The sequence below is a fragment of the Bactrocera dorsalis genome, chromosome 3, assembly GCF_023373825.1.
Source record: "Bactrocera dorsalis isolate Fly_Bdor chromosome 3, ASM2337382v1, whole genome shotgun sequence".
Taxonomy (NCBI): Eukaryota; Metazoa; Arthropoda; class Insecta; order Diptera; family Tephritidae; genus Bactrocera; species Bactrocera dorsalis.
Genome location: NC_064305.1, coordinates 85,753,520 through 85,769,576, shown reverse-complemented (window position 1 = coordinate 85,769,576; position 16,057 = coordinate 85,753,520). Strand labels below are relative to the sequence as shown.

Below are 16,057 nucleotides of genomic sequence, written 5' to 3'. Positions count from 1 at the left end.
TAGATTATGACAGTGGATTTGTAAGACGTTCCTTTCTTTCAAAATATTTGAACCGTACTTCCTCATGCAATGTTTTATGTAAAAATTTTAGAGGCATACAAGTACATCTCCGAAATTTCGTTTTGATTCTTACAAGATTGCTGACAAAATTATTACACCCTGTTCTGTGTATAAAAATATCTTTACGCCAACATCATGTCAGAAATTGATGATGTTTCATCAGAGTAAGTACCTAGTAAAATTATGGTGACTATAAAGTGAAAGTCATTGACTCGGACCACTATCTGCAGCGAAGATAAGCGACCACCTCTGTGCAGCTAAAAACGAACGTTAACAAACACAATAAACACAATAAAGATTCGACGTCGAGAAGCTGCAATCACAACCGACAGCCGAACGATTTTCTACTCGACTTGCACTCCTGCTCTCTGAGAGCACTCGTCAGCAACTCGGCATTTCATTCTCCCTACGTACAGCTGCAACCGAAACCATTGGTTTTCAGAAAAGACAAAAGAACAACTGTTAACAACTTTTGCTGTGGTGAGAAAGGGTTGGGATAGATATCGAGAGCTGAAGACCTTCTCCGACCTACTAAATGGTGGTGAAACCATAACACCTGGAGTTGGTGAACCCGATTCTCCAATCGATGACAATGGAGCAGAAGTTTCATTGCCCGACCATGAAGAATGTCGAATAGCAATTACCTGTCTGAAGAGCAACAGAGCTATTCAAACACGGCGGCGAAGAACTAATAAGGAGCATGCATCAGCTTCTTTGTAGAATATGGTCGGGCGAAAGCATGCCCAACGATAGGAATTTAAGAGTGCTCTGCCCAATCTACGAAAAGGCGGACCCCACAATCTGCACCAACTGCTGCTGCCTGTTAAATATCGCATATAGGGTTCTATCGACCGATCTTGTCATTGTGGCTTTAGACCTGGAAAATCCACAATCGACCAGGTTTTCACCATACGCTAAATCTTGAAAAAGACCCGCGAAAGGAAAATCGGCACACATCACCATGTCACTGTTGACAGTCCTAACTTCGAAGCCGTAGATAATTTTGGAACTATATAGCATTAATACAAACAACAACGTCAACTTCGAAATCCCACGCTTAATAACTCTTGCCAACAAGCGCTACTTCGGAGAAGTAAGGTCTCTCTCAACGAGCAAAACCAAAACTCTATGAGTCCCTTAAACACTCCAACCCTGAGCGTATTCGATGCAGTACCCGCCGGGGGAAGCAGAGGAAGAGGAAGACCTCCACTTCGTTGGAGAAGCCAGGGGGAGAAGAACCCGGCTTCGCTTGGAATCTCCAATTGGCACCAAATGGCGAAAAGGAGGAACGACGGGCACGCTGTTGTTAACTAGGTTAGAACCGCCAATAAAGAAGAAGAAGAAGTTTTTGTGGTTTATATTATTTTAGTTTCTCCTCCATTTGTCTTTTCGTTAGTCAAATCTAAGTAAAAATGAGGAACCAAAATAAAACAACAAATTTGTATATAAATGCATTTTTTAACATTAACATTTATTTTAAAAAGAAATATGAATTAAATTTAATTAAGTTAACAATAAAAATAAGTTTATTGAAAGCTTACGATTAAGTTGTTGTATATAATGACATACATATGTATATATGAATAAAAAATACTCGTCTAATTTAAGATGTTCGAATGCGTTTAATGTATCTAACAGGCAACTCAGGTAAATAAATGCAGACGAAGAACAATATCGGACTGAATATAAGTGCCAGCACTAGCCAACATATGATGGTCAGCAGAGTAAGTGGATCCATAGGCACGTAAAGCTGAATTTTGTTTTACAAAAAATGTATATAAAGTCAAGAATTTTTACAACGATTGCTTCGGTCGCTAGTCTTCCTTATGCCCTACTAGTAACGTTATGTTATGTAAGTATTTTTTTTTTTATTTTTTTTTTTTTAATTTAAATTATGAAAGCAGATTTGCTAAAACTAATATCACTAGCATATACAATTTTCGGCAGTTCAAAAGAACTGCGTGCGTCCACAAATTGTATAAAATTTTTTATTAAAATTAATTTTATTTATGCGTATTTGTGCATCGTAGAAATTGTATATAAAACGAATGCAGGTAACTTTAGACCAAGAGTTTCACTGGAGTATAGTTAGAGGCACGTGATTTGACTTAGGAGCGCCACCTGTAATGATAAATGATAGTAAAAATTAATATTAATAAAACTAAAAATGGAATTTTAACAATTTTTTTACTATTTACAAAACAGTATTTTTAGAATGCGTACCCTCAATACATTACAAGCAAATGTATGTATATTTTTGTGACCAACTGTCAACAACAAAATGTAAATATCGGCTTGTGCTTCTGTTTCGGACACACCCGTTCTTGTGCAGGAACCGAAAATGACTAGCATTCGCTTTGGCTGTCCGACTTTATACCCGCTGAGACGCCAACTCACATACAGACAGACACTCATACACAAATATGTACATATAAACATACATACAGATACACAAACTTACTTACACACATATATATATTCTTGCATGCGTTCATATCGCTTTTTTGCTACCTACAGTTGCATTTAAGTGTCTTAAGTAATTGGTATATATTTTTAAATTTTTTATTCTTGATTTCAAGTCGCACACGATTGCAGCAAAAATAAATGTGTAAATCTATATCTGCTATTCTTAGCAGTCGTTGACTTACTCACTTTTAATCTGCTGTTTACATTATATTCTTATGTTGGTTTTGGGCTTTTCCAGCTTGTGAACCAATATGAACTGTTCGGCTTCACTGACTTTACAGCATTGCTTATAAACGTATTCGAGACTTGCAAAAAGAAAGGTTTACTTCTGACTTTAAGCACCGTTTTCTTACCTTCTCTGATTAGCAGCCATCTGTCAGTTAAGTTTAAGTTAACTTTACCAAGATTCCTTCTTTCGTTAAATAACCTTTTTTTTAACCAGAACTTAATGAACATATGGCTCCTAACCAGATATTGATAAACGGCGCGAGGAAGGGATTAATAGAAGACTTAGGTAATCATAAGACGACAAAATGCTCAAAATTACTCTCCACTATACTCAGTGACTGTCTTGTAGCGCTACAGCAAGTCAACTCGGTTTTGGAGTGAGTGGGTTAAACACATATTATAGAAATATGCGTTTAAGCGTTTTCGAAATCTAATTATTTCAAAATGAAGTCAGTAAAAATTAGTTGAAAATAAAACTTTGGGTTTCTGAATACAATAGTTCTCATCTTCAACGTTCAGCACAAAAATGGAGCAAAATCCGGCGAAAAATGTGACTTAACTTCTGTTCCCCTGCTTTATTTGCGAAAATACAATTTTCGAATATTAAATAAGATTATATTTGATTAAATCATAATACAATAAAGTTTTTTAACCGAGATCCCAACGGAAAAAGACATTATCGTCCAGAAGATATTGTCAGTACAGTAACCTACCGAATTGTTCTTTTCTGCCTACCAAAATTCGATTTTCGACGAGATTAAAAAACTGGTAAGTCATTGACAGAGAACTATAGTATAGCTATAGAGAACATGAAGAAAAATTGGATACTAATTGGACTATTTGTCTACGTGTAATTAGGCCGTAAATTCAAAAAATGATCTTTTGAGAAAAAACGAGTTTAAAGTTAAAACGGTTGCCTACATTGACTATTAAAAGCTTAAGGGTTACATGGGTTTACGGGTTTAAAAATTCTATTTTTTTTATTCTTTTATTAAATTCTACCACATCTCTAGAATATTGACTTAAGTTTTCAAAATGATCCGAATAATAGTTTCGGATATACAGCCTTGATTACTTCGGTGCTCAAGGCTATCTAGGCTAAGTACAACGTCTTGGAACGCGTTTTTCTCGAAACTGTGTTTTGGAATTAGGTTGGCAAGATTTCTCAAGAACTACTTAACCGATCTTCTTGAAATTTTACACAGGTCTTTGATATACAATTCTTAAAAACTTGAACGAAGGATTTTTTTGATCACAACTATTTGAAGTAAAAATATCGCGAAACTTTTACTCAATTTTCATTTTTTTTGTGTAAAAATGTCTGCCAAAGATCAAATTTTCATCTTTTTTCCTTCGTCCAAGTTCTAAGTTAAGGTTTTAACTAAAACACGTATTTTGTACTTTAGATAATCCTGTAAGGGTTTATCCTGGCAACACGGGCGCATTTATGTTCCGCAGGGTCATCGGAAATGGCGTAGCAAAGGCCGAGATTAACATTTTTTTTTTCAAAAATTTCAGAATTTCTTTGTTAATATTTTATGTTTCTAACAATAAAAAATTCTAATAAAATATTTAATTTTTGTATGAGAAAAAAGTGTTGGAAAAAGACTGTTTTTTGTTTTTTTACCGGAGGAGACACATGTAACCCCATAATAAACCGACAAATTTTCGATTAAAACATCGAAGTCGCTTATTATTCTATACGAAAGATTGCTCAGAAGAAGTTTCACACCTAAATCTGCATACGGGTTTACTGTAGCGTGTGCTTGTAAACTCTTTGGTGCAATCGAACACTTCAGGCATAGCAATCGCCATTCGATTTGACGTAAACATAAATTATTTAATATTTTTTCCAGCTTGCCAACTATTGTATATTACTTTAAAACATTAAAAACCGGATTTTGTTTAAAATAAATTCTAGCTGTATCATATCATACTTTATTGCCACTCTATGCTAAGTCAGTGAGTTCGACTTTCAAGGTAATGTCTTTATTCGTGCACCTGCCAACATACACACATACATATTTAAGCGACTACAGTTATGCGCTTACATACATACATACATACTGTACATATTTAGCGTTTGTACTACATAATATTACAGAATGTTTTGCTTGTCATTAACTCGTTTCGCTTTCAAGCTCGTGGATGCAGGCAACATTGCTGAACAGCAACTACAAAAAACTTAGCTTTATTACTGCATTCGCTAAACTAAGTCATAGCTTGAAAATAAAATTGTAAAAAATAAATAATTTCGAACTGACATTGGTAGATATGTACACTCATGTACATTTAAATAAATATGTATGTATGTAAGAAAACACACATAATCGCTTACATATGAGAACAAAATATCGCTTTTGTTTTGTTTTGGAAACTGGTTCTGCGCTTCGAACATTGCTTTGTTGTAGTTATAGACAAATTGGCGGAATATAAACATTTAACTGCTATTTATGTCTATATATAAGTGTATGCATGTATGTATGTGCATATAAATCTGACATTCAGACAATTTACAACACTTTAAATTTAATGTTTGTGCTCTATTCTATTTTTATGAATTTATGTTTGAATAATGGCACACGAGAATCAGAAATGGACTCTAAGGAAAACCAGAAATCTCAGAACACGCATAAATTTAGTTTTAAATTGTCAATTTTGTTTACTTGAGATTTCTGAATTAATTTAATTTGTTATAGGCTTGGTTAGTTTACATATGTCGAAACATACATATTTGAAATAATTGTCAATTTAGTAGCAATTAGTACAAAAATTTATTAATGGGTTATGATTAGATATGAGCAACAGTTGTCAATTAGTGGCAAACGAGTTTCGTTTCTTTTTTTAGGTGTGATTTGCTAGAAGTTATATGAACCTGTATAATTGTTTATGGATGTTTTAGAATTTTTAATCTTCTAAGACTTTAGTACATTAATTTTTTGGCTTATTTGCACTGAAATTTAATATCGAAAGGGTTCAACAATGTTTATACAAAATCTATTCTAACTAGTCTATAGATGTTGATCCTGTGTTAAAACTTTGGATCAGAAGCCTCTTGATCTCTAGAAGGGTAAAAGTAGAATGGAAATACTATAGAATGACCAAAGAAGTCCGCAAGGTGGAGTAGTATCTCCGCTCCTATGGACATCAGTGGTGACTAAACTGATGGTAGCAAACTGGGTTTGTGCGGAAAGTAATAGGACTGAGTCGATTTAAGAAAATCTATTGAACCAATCGTTATAATTCTTTAAAAACTTTCAAAATAGGCTCATTCTGCTGCTTGGATCCCGTCTGTCGTCTCAAATTGATTGCCTTTCATAGGCCTTTTCAGGCAACGAAACAAAAAAGTCCGGGGGGCCAGATCTGGGCATAGTGTTCGACAGTAAACTGTTGTGAAAACACAATGTGGAAGAAAGAGTTAGCAAGCTGATGCTCGGCACAACCAGGAATCTCTCTTCCTCTCTGGACACTGGTGTTACACAGCTATTGTAAGATCAATTCTGCTCTGCGCTGAAGTAGTATGACAGAGAGGTTTATGGAAATCCACCTGCCGGAAGCCAATGAAAAGGGTTCAGAGATACGCTGCGCTGTGCATAACGGGAACTTTGCGAACAACTCCTGTACTATGGATCTCTTCGGTGCAAACTGAGCAGACAAATCCGCGGGTCGATTACTGACATATAGAACCTTTGCGTATAGCTCGATGGGTAATGGCGGTTTGGCAAGCACCGACTACATGATCGCACTTTTCCATTTCGAAAGAAGATTCAAAGTACACATAGGAAAAGATGGTTGGCGTAAAGGCATGTTAGCTGCGCGACACACACTAAATGTTTATAGGGATAGTTCGAAAATGGCGGATGGAGATAATGCGGAAATATGCTGCGCAGAATTAGCCATAAGGCAGTCTTTTAAGTTCCCGGACCACTGCATAATATTTCAAGCAGAGGTCTTTCCTATTACGAAAGCCGTGGAGCTAGTCTTTAATGCACCAATAGGCAACTCCAGAGTCAACATCTACGTGAGCATCCAAGCAGAAATCAAGACAGAAACCTCGTACCGCATATCGGCAAGAAGTATCTTCGGAAGCAGGGCAGCAGTGAAATGTGTCACCAGAAGTAAGCGAATTTCTACCGGGTGCCAGGTCACAAAGGCATTGAGAGCATTGAGATAGCGGACAAGATTGCCAAGAGTGATGTACATCGGGCACCCGTGATGATTATATAGAAGACTAGTAATTATTATACAAATTTTTTATTTTCCTCTCCAGTCACATATAAAGTCAATTTTTATTTTAAAAGCAACAATCTCTTAACAAATTGTTCAAATAGGACAACTATAACATATAGCTATCATTCACACTGACCCATCAAAAACAAGATAAAAACCTTCATAAAAGAATCGACATCAACTACAAAATCATTTTCCGTTGAATGTAAACCGTTGGTCGGTTCAGATTTAGTTAGATAGTTACAATAAAAAGGTTATATAGCTTTAGTGCAGTCCACCCTAATGCAACAGATACAAATAAAGTTCGATATACACAGGCTTCGCACCTAATCTGTATCATAGGCAACAACAAAAGCTTCGAAAATTACTTTTTAAATGATCTTAAAATACTTAACACGTGGACTGCTCACATTATATTACAAACTTACATTATATAGAAATAACTGTCGTTATCTTTTCGCTTCACTTCGTGATGTGTTTTGTCATTCACCCCTCCGATGTGTGGGCTCATGTTGCTCTGTAGACCACTGCTCATGCCAGTCGGCAAGATGCGTCCATTAAATAAATTAAGTCCACCGTTTCGCTGATTGTTTGTCAATGTGCCGTCTTTATTTTGCCCAGCAAAAAAAGTTCTGACGTTCTCCATTCTGCTTTATCAATTTGTTTGTTATTTGCGAACTCGCTGTTCTCTCACTGTGTATATAATAAATTCAAGCGCGTGGACGAGCCCCTGCAAAGAAAATAAAATTTGATAAATCATTATTTGGTTTATTGTTTTTTGTTTTAGTCAGTTATTTTTAGCATCTGATAAACAAATGTGTTGGTGCTTCTAAGCACAAGTTATTTCGAGTTTAAAAAAAAATGATTATCAAATTTTTTGCCACTGGCAAAACAAGCCTCAAAACAAGCAAATCGCATATCAGTTGCAGAGTTTTGATTAGACAATTGACTTTTTCGGACTTTTGTTGAGTTCAAATTTTGTATATACATGCTATATATGTATATGTGGAGTGCTCGATAACGGAACTCAAAATAAAATTAATTTACATATTTGACAACCAAATATATATAATATAGCAATGTCTACATTATGTATAGGTACTAAGCAAATAATGTAGGTAAACAAACCAAAGTGGAACGCATTTTTTATAGCTTTGTGATTTCTTTCATATATTCCGAAAACTAGGTGATAATATTAAAAGTAGTTGCAAATTTTTCAATAATAATTTTGTGAATAATATAACAATAGCGTACTCTACACTTCTCTTACGCACAAAATAAGCCTTATTATCATGTTATTATCAGTGTTAGGTATGTGAGTTGATTACCTCGATCAATGCGCCTGATTGTAGGCAATACTTTTCGTTTATAACTTTGAGAGTGAAAAGGGAGAGACTAAGAAAACGCAATGAGGGAGCATACGAAATATATTGTTTATTACAATGTGAATTTATAAAAAATATTATGAACTCTTTCATATATTACTAGCTAATAAAATTACTTTTGGTTATGCATAACTAATAACTAAAGATATGAAATGTTAGATGTTCATATTTTCGGTTAATACAAATTTTGAACTCGAAAAAAGTATTAAATTTTTACCTAAAACGACTGAGAAATGCCTCTTTTTATATTAAAACCAAATATCAAACCTTTTTGCTTTCAAATCGAGTACAAATGAATACGGGCCTAAAGGGGAAAACCAATACATTTTGGTGCCGAATAGAAATTTCTGATGGAAAATACTCGAATGTGTGGAATTTCAGATAAATTCAGCAACTTATGGAGTGAAACAATGTATTTAAAAACATTTTACTACTTTTTTCGAATTTTTTGTTTAACTTAAGATTCTTAAAATCAAATTCGGGTCCTCTCAATCAGAGCTTTAAATATTTATGATAATTACTGTATTTTTTATTAAAAGTAAAATAGTGATTTATACATTTGTACACATACTATATAGGAATGATTTCTATAAAATAAATTATTATTTTCATTGAAATATGTACATATATACATATCGTCACCTGAAATTCAAAACAACGTATCATAAAAAAAATTGGAAATCGTTGTCAGATATAATAAACAATATTTAACTATTTTATAACGAAAACACAAATTTTGTCTCAATATGAGTGAATAATAACTAAAATATAACCACTTTATAACCAAAACTCAAATTTTTAATAGATTATGACGCTTCTCCTTCGCCTGTAAACTTATGAAAAGCGATGTTACGTTATTTTGCATTTTAGGTGACGATATACATATGTATGCTATATATACAAGACGCTGTTCATTTACATTCAGGCAGTGCTACGAACTTCTTTTGTAATCTACATTCCTCTACATTCCAGAGCAGATCATCAAGGTGAGTTGGTACGTATGTATTAGAGTGGGCATTTTTTAGCATAACATCACTCAGAACGTTTTGTCATTTAATCGTGAATTGTTTTATTTACAGGGAATTAAAAAATTCATCTTGGCCAAAAAATGGAATTAACTCGTAAACATTTTCGTGCGATCATTTTTCACAACTTTCGAAGTGGATTATCACGACAAGAGTGCATCGATGAACTAAAATCTTTGGATGGCTATGAAGCACCATCCTATAGCACTGTGAAAAACTGGTACAATGAATTCAATCGTCTCCGACGCTCGCTCAAAGACGAATTCCGTGAAGGTCGTCCAAAAACAGCCGTTGTGCCAGAAAACATCGATGTCGTACGTGAACTGATAATGCAAGACCGTCATGTAACATACCTTCAGATAGAGGCATGCCTATGCATTTCTCCCACCAGCATACATTCGATATTGCATGAACACCTGGCCGTAAAAAAGGTTTGTTCTCGTTGGATCCCGCACAATTTGACAATCGCTAAAAAAAAGGCTCGTGTGGATTGGTGTAAAGAAGTGCTGAAAAAATACGATCGCGGTGCTTCAAAAGACGTTTATAAGATCGTCACAGGTGATGAATCATGGATCTGTAAATCGACCCGCACTACTATGTATCCCCTTATATACACTAAAATTCCTGCTTTCAAGATCTTCTGAGCGACACCAGTACCATAGAGTTTGAAACAAATAACATATGTAAGTGAACAACCTTATATATGGATGTGTGTGTGTATTTATGTATTTTCTTTGATAACAGTGTTTTAGCCTTCAGATGAATGATAAGTTCAATATTTATACAGTTGAAAGTAGAATAAATTCAACGCCAACCGATATTCGCAACGCACAACTTCATTTAGGAATTTACGTAGTCTGGCATATACATACATATACACACATACACACATACCTTCATTTACTGTGTACATACTTCATGTTAATGCAAATTGTGTGTGTTCACTTCGGTTATCAGCGCTGACGCCGTCAAGTAGGAGTCGTTATGTTATTGTTGTGGCACTGGCCTTTTGTGTATCAATTCGCGTGGCATAATGAAAAAGTCAAACAGATAATTTACTGTTATCAAGCAGGTGCATAGTACAAAATCTATTTACTTTTCGGGCCGCAACTGCGCACTGAACTTTTATTCAATAAAATACTTTTATTATATTGATGAAAATATGGCTGTAATAAATGTATGATTTCTGTTGCGCCATTTCCGTTATTGTTATTTGGTAAATTCAAATAGCAGAATATACCGTTAAGATACGAATTTGTTCGTAAATTCACGGAATTCAGTTTGACACGTAGCTGCGGAAAATCCAGTCCCAAAACAATGACCACAAGGCATTATCGCTTTAGAGTGACCGTGAAATTATATTATATATGTATGTACATACATATGTATGTATTATTGTGCCAAAAGTCTAGCCGAAAGTTATCATAAGCATCCGGAGTATTTTTCAAGGCTAATAGGCCTTGCCTTTCTCAGTTGTTTTGGCTCAAATAATTTGTCGTAAATTCCCTATACTTTTTTGTTTGTTTCTTTTATTGCTTTATTGTGTTTACGTTTGGTGGATTCGTAAGGTCTGAGTCTTGATCTTATCCGACGTTATTTAGAAAATGTTTATCAGATTTGGTTACGTATAGTAAAAACCCTACCATAACAGTCGGGTAATATATAATATATGGGAATGTATAATATAGGGTAAATTTTTTGAATTAAAAAAATGAAAGAGTTGTTTTGTCTATTTTTTCTATGTGAGATTAGCATTTCGGTTCATCTTTTTACTCTTCATACCTCTATGTATACCGGGTGTGCTAAAAAAATAACGGCAACTTTCATTTTATGAAAAAAAAATATTAATTTCTCTACATTAATGTTATCGTCTTCAAAATAGTGCCATTCGACCGATTTTTTCAATTGTCGGAACACTCCTCAAACTCGATTTTTGGGATAGGCTTTAGTTTTAGTTTGTAAAACGACGCCCCTTTAAAATTCTTTTAAACCTTAGCGGCAATTTAATCGTACTTCAGGGACATGTACTCGTACAACGTCTAGCAGTGGGAATGGCGTGATTTTGACGTTAAATTCTTAACTACGCACCAAGCAGTGAAGTGCTGGCGAGGAAACTACAGACATGTCAGAACGCTGTACTTTGGCCTACAACAGGATGCCTCTTGATATCTTCCATCGAACATCTGCACAATGAGGTTCGTATGCTCTCTGTTAATGAGAAATCATTTCTGCAGTCACCTACTTGTAGCGGAACCGGCTCCTAGAAGCATCAAAAAGTCCTTTCTCACGACATAAAACAATACGCCGACTAGACTTCGTACGCAACAAGCTTCAGATACAGTGGCGGACAAAAGTCTACATACACCCCCTGTTTTCTTCGATGTGAGAGTACAGAAAGTTTTTAGAAAAATGTATTTATACAGTTTTATTCTAATATTTATTATAATAGCAATTAACTAAAAAAATCCATTATTTAACATAAAACAACAAATTTATGGAAGAAAAACTCAAAAATTGCTTTGACAAAAGTCTACATACAGTTCAAATCTCATACTTTGTACATTGTTATATTAACAGTAAGGTAACGTTAGCCTTTTTCTTTTATTTCAATATGTTTATTGTTTGATATTTATTGAATTTAGTTGTGGTTTAAACACTTAAATAGCTATAATGGCTCCGCGAAATGAAATATCAATTGATGTAAGAAATTTGGTGATAAAAGAAAGAAAAGAAAAAAAATCATATGGTGAAATTTCTAAAAATTTCTGTTTTGAGTCGAGCAACAGTACAGACAATTCTAAAAAACTTTAAAAATAATGGTTCCAACGAAAATTAACCGCGCAGTGGACCCCCAAAAAAACAATCTCGTAGATACGTCAGCCTGATTCTCAACGAAGTAGACCAAAATCCAAAAGTAAATGCTCCAAATATAGCCGAACGCATAGCGAGTACGTCACAAATGAGTATCCAACCAAGAACAATAAAAAAAACTCTAAACGATAACGGATTCCACAGTAGAAAACCACGGAAGAAACCTTTTATTTCTGAAAAAATCGGAAAATTCGTTTAAAGTTCGCCAAAAAACACAAAGAAAAGGAAATGGATTTTTGGAAAAAAGTTTCATTTACAGATGATTCTAAATTCCCTCTTTTTGGTAGTGATGAAAGTGCTGAAATTTGATGGAAAACTAACGCCACGCTTGAACCGAAGAACGTAGTATCAATTGTGAAGCTCGGTGACGACAGCGTAATGGTTTGGGGAGTTGTTGCGGCCTCTGGAGTTAGAAATTCGGACTTTATTGAAGGTGAAATGGACGGTTATAAGTATAAGTCTCTGTTGCAACATAATTTGAAGCCTTTGGTGGATAATTTAGGGCTCGGTTCCGGTTGGATATTTCAACAAGATAACGATCCGATGCATGCGGCGCAAATTGTCAAGGATTGGTTGCATTATTATACTCCAAGTGAATTAAATACACCACCTCAAAGTCCAAATATGAATATTATTGAACATGTATGGGAGATTTTGGAGCGTAGAATTAGAAAGAATCAAATTTCTAGCTCTGCTCTACTCTAAGAGCGCATATTGGGACCTTGGAACAGCATTACATTTGCAGCGTTGACAAATTTAGCAGAATCAATGCCACGGCGTCTTCAAGCAGTTATAGATACCAATGGGGACCCAACTAAATACTAAAACGTCCTAATAACTAGCATTTTTTACAGTTTTTCGCACAGAACTAAGATATTTTTGTACTGTATGTAGACTTTTGTCAACACAATATTTGAGTTTTTATTCCATAAATTTGTAGTTTTATATTAATTAATGGATTTTTTAAGTTTGTTGTTATTAGAAAGAAGATTAGAATAAAACTGTATCAACACATTTTTCTAAAAAGTTTTTGTACTCTCACATCGAAGAAAACAGGGGGTGTATGTAGACTTTTGTCCGCCACTGTATGTGTCCAGCGTGCAACAAGTCCCCGCATGGCACTAATCTGGCTCCCCTTTTCTATGGTCCGACCCAATCGAAACAGCCTGTTTCCCGTACCATCCTAACGGGGTCTAATTAACCGTTACAACAACAACAATTACATGATTTTGAAAGCCCGTGACATACAACTTTCTACATAACAAAAAGCATGACAACATTACGTAATTCTTCTTGGTAGGCACTATAATTAGCATAATTATAAAAATTTTAAAATTGACTCCAAACTCGCGAATTTTAAAATTCCCGTTAATTTTTTTTTTTTTTCGTAAAGAACGTCATTTTTTGTGGTCTAAAATTCTGACGTGCGCGTTCTTTGCAAAACCGGTCAAAGCATTGGTATTTTGAACTGATATTTGCATATTTCGGCGACATTCAGGGGTACAGTGACTTCATAAAATTGTTTGCTATTGTATGGCAAGTGGCGAGTTCTAGCTGCAGAGGAGCTAACAGCATTCGATGAACCGAAAAATTTCAAATTTTCGCTTGCTAATAGAAACATATCTAAATGAATTGGGAAGAGAACATCCTCAGAAATTTGTAAACTTCATGAACAGCTGATGAACATGTGTTATTATTTGTATTTTCATTATTTATTTATCATGTATTTTTTAGTATTTCTTTTCAAAATATTGTAGCTAAGGTATTGAAAAAAAATATTCTTAAAAAAAAAACAAAGATTTAATTTACTATTGGTACCTTTTCCTGTATGTATAATTTTATTTTTATAAAAATTACATTCAACTGTCCTTGATCAGCTGGCTTTCCAACAAAAAAATGTCATTTTCTCAGCAAAATGGTTGGCCAAAATTTTCTCTCATATTCATCTACTTTTCTGAGTATTTTGCATAACGGACAAGAGCTAACTGAACTAATTTTGTATATAAACAAATTAAACTAAAAAGATGTTGTAACTGAATTTTAAAAATTCATTTGGAATATAGTGGAAAATAGTTTATGGCATATATTGTAAATGTATAATTAATTTTCTATATTTTTATTAACTTTCACTCGAACATCACTTGAGTCAAAATAAGCATATAGGATATATTGGCAGTGCACCTTCGAAACAGTTGACCTCAATATTTATTTATGTTATACATATGTATGGTATATAGCTATTTTTATATGCCTAACTTTACTTTGGAACACACTTTGTAAATTTGTAAATACACTTTTGCATTTTATTTTATTTTTTTACTGTGTGAATATTTACATGAAATGTGTGTATACTCAAATGCAAAGTTTAAGGTTACGTGTTTTATTTAAAATAGGCACTTCGAATATGTACATACATACATATGTAATTTCCTATATCATACAGGTACACTATGCTACACAGTTATTATTTATGTACATATGTACTCGAGTACACACTAGACATTAAATCAATATCAGCTGAATAAATTTTAATCACCTTATTGAATTTTGATTATTTTTCTTTTATAACTTTGCTTTTTGTGCTGATAAGACTATTTTGTATTTATTGTATTTAGATTCAATTATTTTTTAGCGCGTGCCGTATTTTTATTGTTATTTCCAAAATATTGTATGATTTGTTAGTTTATTGCTGTTTTTGTGCGCTCGCTGACTCGTTCACCGCCGCAACTGAACACTCGCTTGTCGCGTCTGGCGCTTTTATAGTTGTCGCTACACACCGCTTGCCGACGCGACGCACTAGCGCTCAATTCCAGTATGGCGCTCAATTGATTTTTATTTTTATTTTTTTTATTTTTTTTTTGTTTAGTTTTTATGATGTCCGTTGAAACTGCATTTAATTTTCGATTTTGTTTTGATCGGGTTTTTATACGAAAGGCTTTATTTATGCTTTATCCACTCTTCCGCTGCACAAACAAATTAAAAAGCGGCATTTTGAGGTTATATGTACATATGTACATATGTCTATATGAATATATATTATATATAGACGTGTATGCAGAAAACACAATATCTGCGCCACAAGACAGACAGACCCTCGCTGCTTCGTATCGTTTGTGATTGTTGTGCATTAAACCTTAAACACCTATTAAAATTTGCATACGAGTCGGAATTAGTATGCGTTTAATATATTCTGCGCACATAGATATATGCATATATGTAAATATATAGATACATGCATATAAATACATACATATGTTTATAATATGTGCGCATACAAACCATTGTCACTTTTGAAGAGGGCGCGCCCCCTTGAAGAAACCATAACGATCGTCAATTGTGAGTGCAAATACTGAGTACACCATGTCTACGGAGAGCACTTCATTAGGTGAGCAAGAGTTGAAAATCAATGTAAATACACTCACGTATTCATAATTAGTTGGAGAGGTAATGGGATAAAGCATGTAATCCCGAAAAATGTGGATATGTTTGAATTTTTCTTAAAAAGTAGAATTTTAGGTTAGTTTTTCTTTTCAATTTATGTTTTATGTTGAAGTTTAAGAGAGAAAATTAAAATATAAAAAATTCAATATCAAAATTTTTAAATTTTTAGCGGTTACATATTTAAAAAATACACAAAAAAATTAAAAAAAAAATCCAACGGCGTTAAAAAAAAATATTTCAAAAATTCACAAAATAATTTTGGAACAGAAAAAATTATTTATGCGCGTTCTCAGTTAAAAAAGGTCCTCCCTACATTGCTGCAGTGATTGCGTTCCGTTCCAGTGATTCCGG

The 16,057-nt window shown here is 34.0% G+C and overlaps 2 protein-coding genes across 2 annotated transcripts in view; one reads left to right on the top strand and one right to left on the bottom strand.

Annotated features, from left to right (window-relative positions):
* LOC105230125 (atrial natriuretic peptide receptor 1) overlaps nucleotides 1-16,057 on the top strand; it is a 111,701-nt gene that overhangs the window by 75,089 nt on the left and 20,555 nt on the right. The gene's annotated exons all lie outside the window — the stretch shown is intronic.
* Nucleotides 1,554-2,593, bottom strand: LOC105227715 (uncharacterized). Its single transcript, XM_049453590.1, has 2 exons — nucleotides 2,284-2,593; nucleotides 1,554-2,181 (listed from the first exon to the last, which is right to left on the bottom strand). Exon 2 carries the CDS (start codon nucleotides 1,796-1,798, stop codon nucleotides 1,664-1,666), a length of 135 nt encoding a protein of 44 aa, XP_049309547.1. The 5' UTR covers nucleotides 1,799-2,181; nucleotides 2,284-2,593; the 3' UTR covers nucleotides 1,554-1,663.